Source organism: Chrysochloris asiatica, unplaced genomic scaffold (genome assembly GCF_000296735.1).
Source record: "Chrysochloris asiatica unplaced genomic scaffold, ChrAsi1.0 scaffold00025, whole genome shotgun sequence".
Classification (NCBI taxonomy): domain Eukaryota; kingdom Metazoa; phylum Chordata; class Mammalia; order Afrosoricida; family Chrysochloridae; genus Chrysochloris; species Chrysochloris asiatica.
This window is the reverse complement of record NW_006408543.1, coordinates 15,291,471-15,303,896: the sequence shown is the minus strand read 5'-3', so window position 1 is coordinate 15,303,896 and position 12,426 is coordinate 15,291,471. Positions and strand designations below refer to the sequence as shown.

Here is a 12,426-nt window from a genome sequence, read left to right as displayed (position 1 = left end):
ACACTTGCATAGGACATGAAATCAGTATAACAAAAATTTCTGAGCCTTTAGCACGGAAGGCACTTGACTTTATACCAGTAACAGCACAACCACAAGAAATGCAGGGTTGGAGGACATGCCCCCCGTCTGATGGGCGGATGTGTACATAGAGAGTGAGTGACGTTCAGGAATTCTGACCTGTCAGCCCCACCTGAGAGTAGGACTCCGAGCCCCCAGCCCAATTAGCCCAGACTCTCAGCCATGTGTAGACCATCTCACACAGGGAGACGTCCAGAGAGGTCTGGTCTCGTAGGACCCACAGAGACACACAAACACGAGAGGGTGCATTCAAGACACATACTTGCAAGTATCTTTCCTACAGAAATGGCCACACCAACCTAATATTCATAATATGGGAGGTTGACACACTCCCTTAGGGTTTTCTAGAGGGGGAGAAATCAAGACTTGCCAATCAATATGTAAATTACATGACAACCACTGCAGTAGGACAAGAAGACAACCTACTATGCCATAAACCATTGTTCATACAACAGTGCTCATGGAAACTCGGAGAACACCTTTGAGTAGTGTGCATGGTAATTGTTTTAGTCAGATGATCTGTAATGAGGTCTGAAAGTAAATTCCTTGTAGACAAAGTAAACCCTTGCAGAACCCGGACTAGCTAGCACCCATCGTGGCGGTTTTAATAACTACAGAACACGGAAAGACACTCACATCATTTTGTCAAAAGTCAAATAGGTATTTCCCTTTGAATTCAGTCCCAACACAAACACGCAAATTCTTCAGAATTACAAAAAAAGTATCCTGTGTCCCACGAAACACTTTTCCCTAAAAGGCAAATGAGAAGACATATGTTTGGCCTGGTGTAGCTGGTGAGAAACGTTAACAGTTCACCTCCCCTTAGCATGAACCTGACTGCACACAAAGGGCTCCTATTGCTAGAAGTCGAGCAGCTAGTCAGAAAGGTGGAAATGGTAAGACAGGCAAAGAGTTGTTAAAGGAAGCTCAAACTAGCATTGGGGTGAAGTTTCACAGAGAGTTCTTCATAAAGACCAATATGCGGTAAACTCATTACAAATCACTGCAATCCAGCTGGTTACCGAAGCCGAGGTCTACGGTATGTGTGCCTAGCAGCAGCCACATGAAACATGTGAAGCGGGCAGGCGACCCGAAGCACTGAGACCTCTACCTCAGGAGCTCTGACCGTGCATGCAGCTACTTTCCTTAGGAGCCACAGGGCGACTGAAGTCAGACACCAAAATCATGAAACTGAAAACTGTCAGAAAAGGACCAACAGCATCTTCAAGAAACTGAACTCTCTTTCTACCCTAGAATGGACAGGGCAGTCCTCCCACCTCAACGCACAGTGGGGACTGAGAGTGGGGATTGTCAGAACGGCCTGATTGTCTATGGCCTCGGAAGGAGACCGGTGTTTGGGGATTTGGTTCTCCTTCTATTTCAGTAAAATGCTAGCTCCGGTGGCCTAAGAGTTGTTTATATATAAGTATTATTCTGAAAGCAACTTTACTCAGACCTCACATTTCTTTTACTATAGCAAAAAAAAAACAAACAAACCCAAAAAAGGTATAATTCACGGGTTCAAAAGTCAGAGGCACATTGCTATTCAACCTACCCTACGAACCACACGCCACAAGATATGTTAAAAGTCCACCAGCAGCTACCTTACCACACACAGAAACAACATCTGTTCATCTGCTGCAAATCACATCAGTCCACTATCCCACAGGTTAAAGCCAGTTTCCCCCTATACATAGAGTGTAGAGCCAGGTGCACTACTAAATTCTTAAATGCAAATGTCATAAATCAAATTAACACTATGAACAGTGACACCTTATTTTTATATTTTAGTGATAAGAATATTCAATAAATTTTTAGGCCAAAGATGTGTGGGATCAATAACCCTGGTCTAGAATTTTAATAAACTAGGTCAGAAATAAACAAGTCCTCTCGCCCCCTCAAATTAAATCTATTCATTCTTAGTTATAGTTCCAGCACAGTTAAGTCTGATTGAGAATAGAGGTTGAAAACTTTATCAACACCATTCATGTCAACATAGATCAATACACAGGAAGCGATATGATGGCATGAGCAACTTCTAAGGACAGAGACTGGGCTTCAAAAGACACTATTATCTATTAATGTGAGAGTCAAACCACCTAAGAATGAAAACATGAGTTTCAGGGTTTGCTCTCTTTACAAAAGGAGCCTTGAAGGTGGTGCTGAGCCCACCGTCCTGCAGACTCGCGTGTCGCGCCCTCAGGACGGTCTGGAGCTCAGTACGCAACGTCACCAGCATCGAGAAGGCGCGAGCAGCAGCGAACTAGTCAGGCGGCAGGACGAGAGGCAGCGGTTGGCCTGCGTATGTAGCGCTACCGATGTGTTTCCCATCTTTGAGACTATCTACTGTTAGGGTTTCTGAAAATGTCCGATTATTCCTGAGTGTATATCCACAGGGTGAAGTAGGAAAAGACTGTAAGAGAGACTACAGTTTGGGGAGAAATCAGAGTTGGTGACACCCGATAGAAACCTATTTACTTGAAAGTGCATGTGATTCATTTATTTATATGGTAGCTTGTAGAGGCTCCCGAGCCCTGCATAGTTTAGTGCGTGTGACTTACAGTTACATGTATGTACACAGACACGGAAAAGAACTTCCTGACCTCCTCCACCTGAGAGAGAATGTGCAGAAAGTCTCTTTCGTTCTAGTGCTACGGCTGGGTCTGTTTGTAAAACTACCAGTGAGTGTTCAAATAATGCTGAAGTGATTTCCAGACTCAAATACAAATATATTTACAGTGGGGAGTAAGAGAAAAAAACAGTCCTTAGCTCACACACTGCCCTGCAAGGGAGAAGGTCTGTGAGTCTCCCCTGTGCTGAAGTGGCTCAGACAAAGGTCTGGCCCAGCAAGCCCAGGGAAATTCAAGTAGGACATGTAGTGTGTAACTGGGGAGGTAAAAATCAAAGTTTTCTTTTTTGGTGACAAAGCATTATGCATTATACAACAACTTTTTATAGGACACCAAAATGCGGACATACTTTGAAAGACATCTGAAAGAAAACATAAGCTTACAAACACCCAAAGACATCCGTAAGACTGAAGCCCTTTTGTTCTTTGTTGTTGGTTTTTTTTCCCCCCACAGAGAGCAAGACAACAGAAGGTGGCAAGGCCTCCTTCCACCTGGGCCAGCAGGAAATCCAGGTGGCCACCCCGGGGGTCTGCTAGTCCCCCTGCTCTGGGAGCTGACACTGGGTCTCTCTCGAGGCTCACTGCAGGACCCCTTAGTGGTTCCAGCACAGTGTCCACACTGTGGACAAATCAACCCGCTGCACCTGGATGCGGAGGCGGTTCTCCTCCCGCGGGCCTGACGGAACCAGGAAAGGTCAGGATCCTGTGTGGACTCCCGCCAGAGGAATGGACACTAGCTCCCGACACGGACGGAAAAAGAAAAGACATTAGATTAATGGAGATTGAGCAGGAAGGGTTCGGAACTCAAATTATGACTGAAAAAGAGAGGAAGATTTTGATGTGCTGTTCTTTGGAATTTCTATAATTAAAAAATAAACACAGAACTATTTCATAAGAAAATACATCTGAGTGTGCAATCCAATGCACACAGGAATCGGCAGATGAAAGGTAAAATGCAAAAAAGTATGAAAATACAGTCCTTTAAATGTGCCGATAGTTTAGCAGACAAATATAAAACCAATACAGATAAAATAAATGTACAAGTACAAAAAAATTCCATCATTTGTAAAGAGAAAAAAATGCCAGCTTGTTTGCTCTTAAAAATGCTTCCCCACACAAGTGTTCAAACACAAGAGAGACAGATGCAGCATTCAAAATAACCCTCTTAGCATGCTGTATCTAATAAACAGATATGTACAAAACCGAGGATAAGGTCATGGGAGCCCGAGCTATCAGCTGGCATTGTGAACTGGTCTGTAAGTTGCTGGGCCGCATCGTCACTGGGGTGTCTCACATCTCAGGCACAGACGACGCGGAGGCTGCTGTCAGAGGGCAGACTTTTTGTAGAGGAAGTCGGGCTTGTTTGGTGATCTTCTTCCTCTGCTTCCGGAATCCTCTCTCTCCAAATCCGGGTTTCTCGGGGCTCCGTGGCCCAGGGACTCACTGTCTGCCAGTCTCCTAGTAGACCTCTCTTCTGCTGTCTCAGCATTACATGCGGGATGGGAAGGTCTGTTAGAAGTCAGCCCAAAAGTCAAGTCTGTTTCTCCTGCTGTCTGCCCCCTGCCGTGGGCTGACCCAGTCCCAGTGTTTTCGCACTGCTGGGGAGGCTGTTCGACCACATCCAGGTGGATAGGCCCCTTCTTCTGTTTGTATAGATGCCCATCGGGGGGCAGCGGGTGTTCTCTCCTAGATTCTTCCTGTTTTTGAGGGGATGTCTGATTAGATGGGTGGGCTGACTTTAAGCCACTTGGTGATGCCTTACTGTGGCTGTACAAATCGGGCCCCAGATATCCACCATGGGGCGGGGGAGGGCTACGTCTGCTGGGAGCAGGAGAAGGTGGTCTACAAGCTGTGCTTGAGAAGCCATAGAAATCTTGGCGTTCCTGTAGATTTCCTTTTGGATCTGGTTTCCGTTCTAGCGTGTGTTTCTTCTGAGAGGTGTGCGTGTGCCTCTGTGGAACACGTGACAGATGCTGGGGTGGCCCCGGTCCAACTTCAGAGATAGACTGACTTAATTCTGTGTCTACGGCAAGTTCGGGAAGCCTCCTGTCCTTGAGTGACAATGTGGACACGGCCATGGCAATATCTGGCATTAGGTCATTCAGCACAGGCTGAGGACACTACAAACAGGAAAAGAAAAACAGGGTAGGAGAGGAGAGTTAAAAATACCCATGAATCCCTCTTTGTAAAAATAGTGCTCATGGATTTTGACTATAATGGTAATATCCCTATTTTTCCTTTTTTAAACAGATCAGTGCTGAGTTTATCTGCCTTGTCTATTTTCAATTTGTGTTTTGTTGAGAATATGCAAAACAACACACACACCGATTCAAGTCTCTGCAGGCACAATCTGGGACCACTGACTGCATTCCTTGACAGGTGCCACCAGCCCCCAGCCTTCCCTGGGCGGTTCCTCCCTTGTTAACATAAACTCATGGCCCCCAAGGTTCCTGGCTAATAGTTCCAGTTGTGATTGTCAGTTTGATCCCATGTAAGTACTTTGTCAAAGAACATAATGCTTAAGGCCGACCTCTTTTACTAGTTCAGCTAAACTAGTTTCAATTTTCAGGAGAATTCAGGGGACATTTTGGTTTTTATGGTTTAAAGATTCTCTCAGGGTAACAGTTTCAGTGGTCATACATGCTTATTTTTAAGAACTGAAAAATGCAGAAAACTGTAAAAGAATAAAGGAATCACCCCTAACTTCCCCCAGAGAACACGACTATTAACATTCTGAGATATTTCCTTGTACCTTTTTGTTCTTTGCATGTGTATTAACTTCCACAAATTACAGTGCGTATGTAAATCAATCATCATTTAAAATTACGCTGTAACATTGCACTGTACTGGTGAACTGTGACTTACCAGTCTCCTACTGCTGGACATTTAGGATACTTACAATTTTTTTTTTTTTTTTTTTTAATGATCAAGACTATCATGAACATACAAATAAATTCCCTATAAAGTGAGTTTTATATTAAAAATACAAAGTAATACAACATTTGGAACTGTAGACTCTGAGGCGTCTGGTTATCACACATGGTCACTCTTTGTGGTTCCCGATTTAGGAGGAGAGCTTTAAAATAGTGGGGAGGGGGCATTAGACAGTGAAGAGGAGTTAGAGTTTGACTTGAGGTGTGCGTCATGCCAGAGCTTCCAATAAGCCCTATCTTAATGAAACTTCGACATCTGTCTTGTGTGTCCCCTGTACTGCGAACACGACTTTCAGTGTGCAACCGCGTTGTTGTTGTTAGGTACCATCGAGTCGGTACCGACTCATAGCAGCCCTATGCACAACGGAATGAAACATTGCCCGATCCTGGGCTAACCTCACTATCGTTGCCACGCTTGAGCCCATTGATGCTACCACTTTGCCAATCCATCTCGCTGGGGGTCTTCCTCTTTTTCTCTGACCCTCCACCATACCAAACATGGTATCCTTCTCCAGACTTAAAATCATTGTTTTGGTCAACTGCATTATATCATACAGAAATCCCACCGCTAATGTAGAGTCAGGTGGGGACAGTTCTCTGGTGAATGAGTGTCTCCCAGCACTGGCTGTGGAGACCAGCGGCAAACCAGTGCTCTGGCAAAGTGATTGCTGGAGGCAGAGAAACGCAAGAGGACGAACCTTCTGCTCATTTTCTACATGGGAGTCTTTGCCGTGTTGTCACTGATAGTCTACTTGGCCTAAGAAATGTCCCTCTTGGTCCCAACAATGCATTCTGTAGGACAGTGGAATCTAGAGAAGAGCAGACGAGAACTTAGGCACAGATTCCAGGCATGGAGGTAAACACAGCACCGTGTCACTGCTGCCTCCATTTAGGCTGTCCACTGCGTGGGTGGGCACTGTCCCTACCTATCATGTGCAATTAAAACAAGGATACGGAAGGCACAGCACTACTCCAACTGCACACACCTCGACTCTTGCTTCTCATTCAACTACACTCACACTCTCTCCCAAGTCTATGGCTTCCGCTTGTCAGAAGCACTTCTGGACACTGCTGAATCCCAGTGGATGAAGGGCCAAAGGACTGCTTCTGATACGATGTATCTCCATGTGAAATGTGGACAAGAAAGGAAGAAGACAACAGAACAGATGCTTCAAATGATGGGGTGGTAAAGAAGACTGAATGTACCATGGGCTGCCAGAAGGACGGGTCACCACTGTGAGAAGAGACACAGCCAGGATGCTTCTTAGAAGCAGCGACGCCCAGACTGTCACTCACTCACTTTGGACGTGTCACCAGAAAGCGACACCAGGTTGGGTAAAGAGGAGTCAGTGAAAGCAAGGGAGCCCTTGATGAGGTGGGCTGACACAGACCAACAGTGGACACAACCAAGCACAGGAATGATCCTGAGGGCAGCTGCCGTGATCAGAGTTGACGTGACGACTGAAGTGTTGCCTTACCGCTTGTTTCTCAGCTGCTGTGGTTGTGGATGTGGTAGCGGCGGCGGCGGCAGCCACTGTCTGCCTCCCCAGTCCTGCAGGGTTCGTACAATCGGGGGGCGCTGCTTTCACACTTGGCAGGTAGACGGGGGGAGGGACAGCTTTGGGAGGGGTTCTGGAGTGAAACAGGGAATGGTTGCAGGGATAAGAAAAGGACCGTGAAGGAGGCTGACTGGGAGGTCTCTGTTTCCAGCCCACTTTGAGTTGGTTATGGATTGGGGTGGCTGGGGGGTGGTATGGAGGTGGAGGAGGGGGCAAAGGTGGATGGAAGGCCACAAAAGAGTCCAGATCTGTAAACATGGTTTCTGCGGTTGGGGTGCTGTTAACCCGACATCGTCCAGACTGTTTCATTGTCAAGAGTGGACTTTCATCCCCGAAACGTTCATCAGGAAAGAACTTGTGTGGATTCTAGGAACAAGTTGAAAAAACAAAAAGCAAATTAGCAGCTTTCCGAGATGGAAATTTACAAGCTGAGAGATTCAGGTGAGCAACCTAAGAAAAACCCCACTCAGCAACAGTAAAGGACATAACATAGTTTTCTAGGTCAGAAATCCGGGGAACAAAATTCCTTAATAACTAGTAAGCAGATCAGAAATCTCTTGCACAATTATGTGAGGGTGCAAAAACAAAGGATAAAGCCTAATTCAAATGTCTTTCCTATGAAAATAAAATGAACTATTAAAAAAACTCAACATGAACTATGAAACAGCAAAATGCCTTCTGACACGTATCTGAACACTCTCAGGTGGAAGTAAAGATGACAAAATAATACTCCTTCCACATTATACATGACTAAGGGGGACTCATATTTTTATGAATATTATATGAAAATACTTAATAAAATGTTTATACAAATTAAGGTATCAAATTAAGATACAATTTAGAATGTGAAAGAGGATATAAATAGAAACCCAGACTCCATATCTTTACAGAGACCACAGCACAAAATCGAGCACCGGGAACTTAAACGTGGCCTGCTGTCTTGCTTAAGAACAATAAACCCTTTTGAATATATAGGCCGAAGGAAGTCAGAGTTGGTTGTAAGACAATCATTTGGCCGATGAAATTCAGTTTTATTTTAGTGGTTATGACCAGACCACTTTATAGACCCACCTTAACTAGCAAAGCCATGCTCTGGCATCTGCACCTCATCGTTAGAAACGAATGTTTTTATTGACTACGCTAAACAGCAACACGTATCCCCTTGATTCTCATGCTCACATGCCTTGAGACCTCATGCAAAAAATTTCTTGCATAAGGAGAAGGAGAAAAACAAAAGAGGGTTATCTGAAAGATTTAGCAGTCTGGGGGAAGCCCAAACTTGCAATCAGGGTGAGGGTCAGTAGAGTGTGAGAATTTTCTACTTTCTCTGTCAGGCATTTGTGTAACGGAACTTTGAGTAGCCACCATGTACGTGGAGTCCTGGTGTGGTGTTGTGGATTAGCACTGGACTGCTAACTCTAACGCCAGCATTCAGACCCACCAGCCACTCCTTGGAAACCATATACAGGGTTGCTATGAGTTGGAACCAACTTGACGGCACTTACCAACAACAGAAATGTATATGCTTATTATACACAGTTGTTTTACAAACCAAATCCCACTGTTATCAAGTTGCTTCCGATTCACAGAGGCCCTATTTAGGGTTTCCGAGACAGTAAACCTTTATAGGAACACACAGCTCCTTAGCTTCAAGACAATCCACTTTACAGGTAAGGAAGCGCACATTCAGGTGGTTCAGTAACTTGCTCCGAGTTACCAATCAGCAGCTGAGCCAGTGTATAAAGCCCAACAGACGGCTCTGAATGACTGAAGTTCTCCGGACTTAAACACAGCTTAACGCTGCTCCCTACCTGCAGGAGCTCTGCGGCAGCATCGGCAAGACCAAACTCTCTCAGGACACGAATCTGGATCTCGTAGCTGACGGTGGCGCCCTCCCCACAGTTGAGTGCGTAGGCTCGCTGCACCTGCTCGGTGTGTCGGAGTTCCTGCAGGCGCTTGACCATGTCTTTCAGAATAAGCAGACGTGGGACTGCAGAGAGCAAGGCCGTGAGGAGGCAAAAGACACAAGTTACACAGAAGAGCACCGCAAGAACACACATGATTTTTGAAAGCGTTGCAACTTCCTGGCAACATGTTAACTGATATACATCGAGAGAATGTTTTAGGAGTCCTGGGGCGGCTCTGTAGGATAAGCATTGGACTGCTTGCTAACCAAAAGGTTGACGGATAAACCCCACCAGCTGTTCCTTGGAAATTCTATACAGGGTCACTATGAGTTGTAACTCACTTGATGGCACTTAGCAACAACAAATTATTGTTTTAGAAACTGTATTTTGTTGCTGGGAATATACACTTCAATCAACAGTTTCTACATGTGCAGTCTTTGGGCCGTGCAGCCACTCTGTCCTCCCCGTCCCATTCACACAGACTCATGCCCCCTAAGCTTCCTATGTAGCCCTCCTAGCTGCTGTTACTCTGATTCCGTAGAGAGGAAGGTCTGCTCCCGGGCCTTAAAAGGCCTCCAAAATCATTTAGTTTGACCCTGCCAAGGCAATTGCAGTTCCAGCCATTACATTGTTGTTGTTGTTGTTAAGTGCTGTAGAGTTGGTTCTGACTCACGGTGACCCTAGTGACCCGGTACAGGGTTTCCAAGGAGCAGGTGGTGAGTTTGAACCGCCCTGATGGTTAAATACTTATCCTACGGCCCCATACCAGTACTCCCATCATCACATTAGGGGCGAGTTCATTAAATGTTTGACCAAGTCTTTCTAAATTTTGGCAGAACTAAGGTTCCCCACCCCAGCCACAGTGTTCTGGAAAGAGCACAATGCTCCTGACAGAACTTTCTAAATTCAGTAAGCTAAGCTGTTGTTTGGTTTTAGGAAGATTTCAGGGGCTGTTTTTGGTTTAAGTTTTAAAGATGTCTCAGGGCAGTGGCTTCAGACATTGGGCTATTTTTCTGGGTTGACCCTAACAAACAGTTCTGGAGCATAGGTTCTGGTTCCTCACCAAATGTTATTTGCATGTATTCTCTTTCGAGTCTCAGAGTATTTCCTAAGCCTTGAAGATCTAGTCACTCTTTTACTGAAATCAATTCTGAGTCTTGTGTTAGGAAGTAGCCTTGAGGGCTCTGTCCTCAAAGAGTAAGTTAGGACAGGGTACAGAGGGGATGTGGAGGACGGGCACCCAGTCCAGACTAGGTGCCAGCAGGAAAGGTTCTTCCATGAGGGGAATCCTGAGTGGGATGCTGGAGAATGCCAGGAGGAAACCAGCCTGGCCGAGAAAGTAGGGCGAAGCCTTTGCAGTGAGAGACAAGTTGTTGGCATGGTACAGCTCAGGATTCCGAAGGTGGAGCAGGAAGGGAAACGAAGGATATAAATGTTGAGTAGAGCAGAGTGAACTAGAGGAAGACTCTCAGTGGGATGGACTGACTCAGGGCTGCAACAATGGGCACAAACCCAGCAATGATTACAAGGATGGAGAAGGGCCGGGCACTTTCATCCTGGCGTTCCTGGAGTCTTGTGGGGTCGCTGCACCTCATAACAGGGGCAGAGACGAGGTTGTGATGAGCAGCTTGAACTGTGTCCTGTATGCAGGGCTGTGGCCTAGCGAGAACTCTGGCAGTAGTGAAAAGCAGGCGTAGGCAAGCTGTGGCCTGCAGCAGATTCTAGCCTGCCACCTGTTTCTCTAAGTACGGCGGGACACAGCCACATCTTGCTTCGGTATTGTCTGGCTGTTTCTTCCTTTCCATCGCAGGGTTAAGCAGTTGTGGTGAACACAGTATTGTCTGTCCTCAAGGTCTCAAATATTTACTATCTGGTCTTTTACACAGAATGTTTGTCAGCCTCTGAAGCAGAGAACAGAATGTGCTAAGATGGGTGGCAGGACAGCAGTGAGGAGGCTGAGTCTGGGCTGAGGCTTGTACGAACAGGGTTGGAGAAGTGGGAACGAAGCCGATGAATCTTTGTTAGGTGAACTGACTAGGGTGGTGAGTATTCTTTTTGGGGGGACGACACTACTGATTACTGAGTGTCTACTTTATGCAGGCAGACTCCTAGGCGTATGACTCATGGTGCTTCCTGAACTCCTCACATCAGCCCTAGAAAGGAGATACTAACCCCAATTCCCAGACAAGGAGACGAAGAAAGGAGTGCTTAAGGAGGCCAGTTGCCTGTACAAAGTCACACAAACAGAGAGGCAGAGCCAGGACTGGAGTCCCCAAGCCTTTTCAATAAGCTCTCCAGCCTGCATTTGAGGGTGGTGGGCGAGAGAGAGCAAGGAACCTAGCAAGCTACCACTCCACGTTTCATTAGCTGAACTAGAAAGACAAGGTGAATTTTTCTGAGCATTCGTGATTGTGCATATCGTTGGGTTTTGAAACTCCCTTCTAGGATTAACTAATGTTTGATTAATTATACTAACTTCAAGCCTATAAACAAAAAGGTACAAAATTTGTACAAGACAGCTGAAGAATTACATCTCTTATGTACTGGTTTTCACTGTCGATGTTAAGTAAACATGAAGGGGTCAAATCTGACAAGGTGACAACTGATTAAAGACATCAGCACCAGATTAAAATGTACATGGTTCAATGAAAAGTTCTGTCTAGGTTTAGATTATCTTTTATTTATCCTTAATTGCAAGAGACATTTATAAGCAGAAGAGAAATGGTATTGCTTCCAATATTGCCCCTTTTTTTTTCCTGAATCTTGTAATGCTAAGGTATTGATGTTGTTATTAAGTGCCGTTGAGTCGATTCTGACTCATAGTGACCCTGTCTAGGGTTTCCAAGGAGCGGCTGGTGAGTTTGAAATGATGACCTTGCAGTTTAGTGCTTACCCTGGAGCGCCACACCAGGACTCCTGTATTGGTAAGTAGAAAGCTCTAAATTTTCAGATCACTGCTGAGTTTTCTTCTCTTAGAAGCTGACACTAGAGTCTCTTGGCTCAGGAATTTTAGGACGTAACCATTACACCTCTGTCGGCAGGAATAAGCCACATGACAGCAAATGTCACAGAGAGCTTGGGAACTGAGTCTCCGGGCAAGGATGGGCACCCATTCAAAGAAGTTACCTTCTCAACAGGTGCCTTCATGGGAGAAACACCTGAGGGTGACGAGAATTCTGAGTTCTGCTAAAGCAGCGCTTCTAAACGCGGGATGATTTCGCCCTATAGGGCGTACTGCAAAGTCTGGAAACATTTCTGGTGAGTATGAGCCAGGGACACTGCTGAACATACTACAATGCACATGGCAGCTCTCCACAAAA

At 45.6% G+C, this 12,426-nt stretch overlaps 1 protein-coding gene across 1 annotated transcript in view; it reads right to left on the bottom strand.

The window, feature by feature from the left end:
* Window positions 1-3,320: 3,320 nt before the first annotated feature.
* BTBD7 (BTB (POZ) domain containing 7) overlaps window positions 3,321-12,426 on the bottom strand; it is a 112,019-nt gene continuing 102,913 nt past the window's right edge. The window contains exons 9-11 of the mRNA XM_006839554.1: window positions 9,011-9,189; window positions 7,119-7,565; window positions 3,321-4,827 (exon numbers count right to left, since the gene is read on the bottom strand). Of these exons, the coding sequence (XP_006839617.1) occupies window positions 4,033-4,827; window positions 7,119-7,565; window positions 9,011-9,189 (1,421 nt within the window). The 3' untranslated portion in view covers window positions 3,321-4,032. The remainder of the gene's footprint in view (window positions 4,828-7,118; window positions 7,566-9,010; window positions 9,190-12,426) is intronic.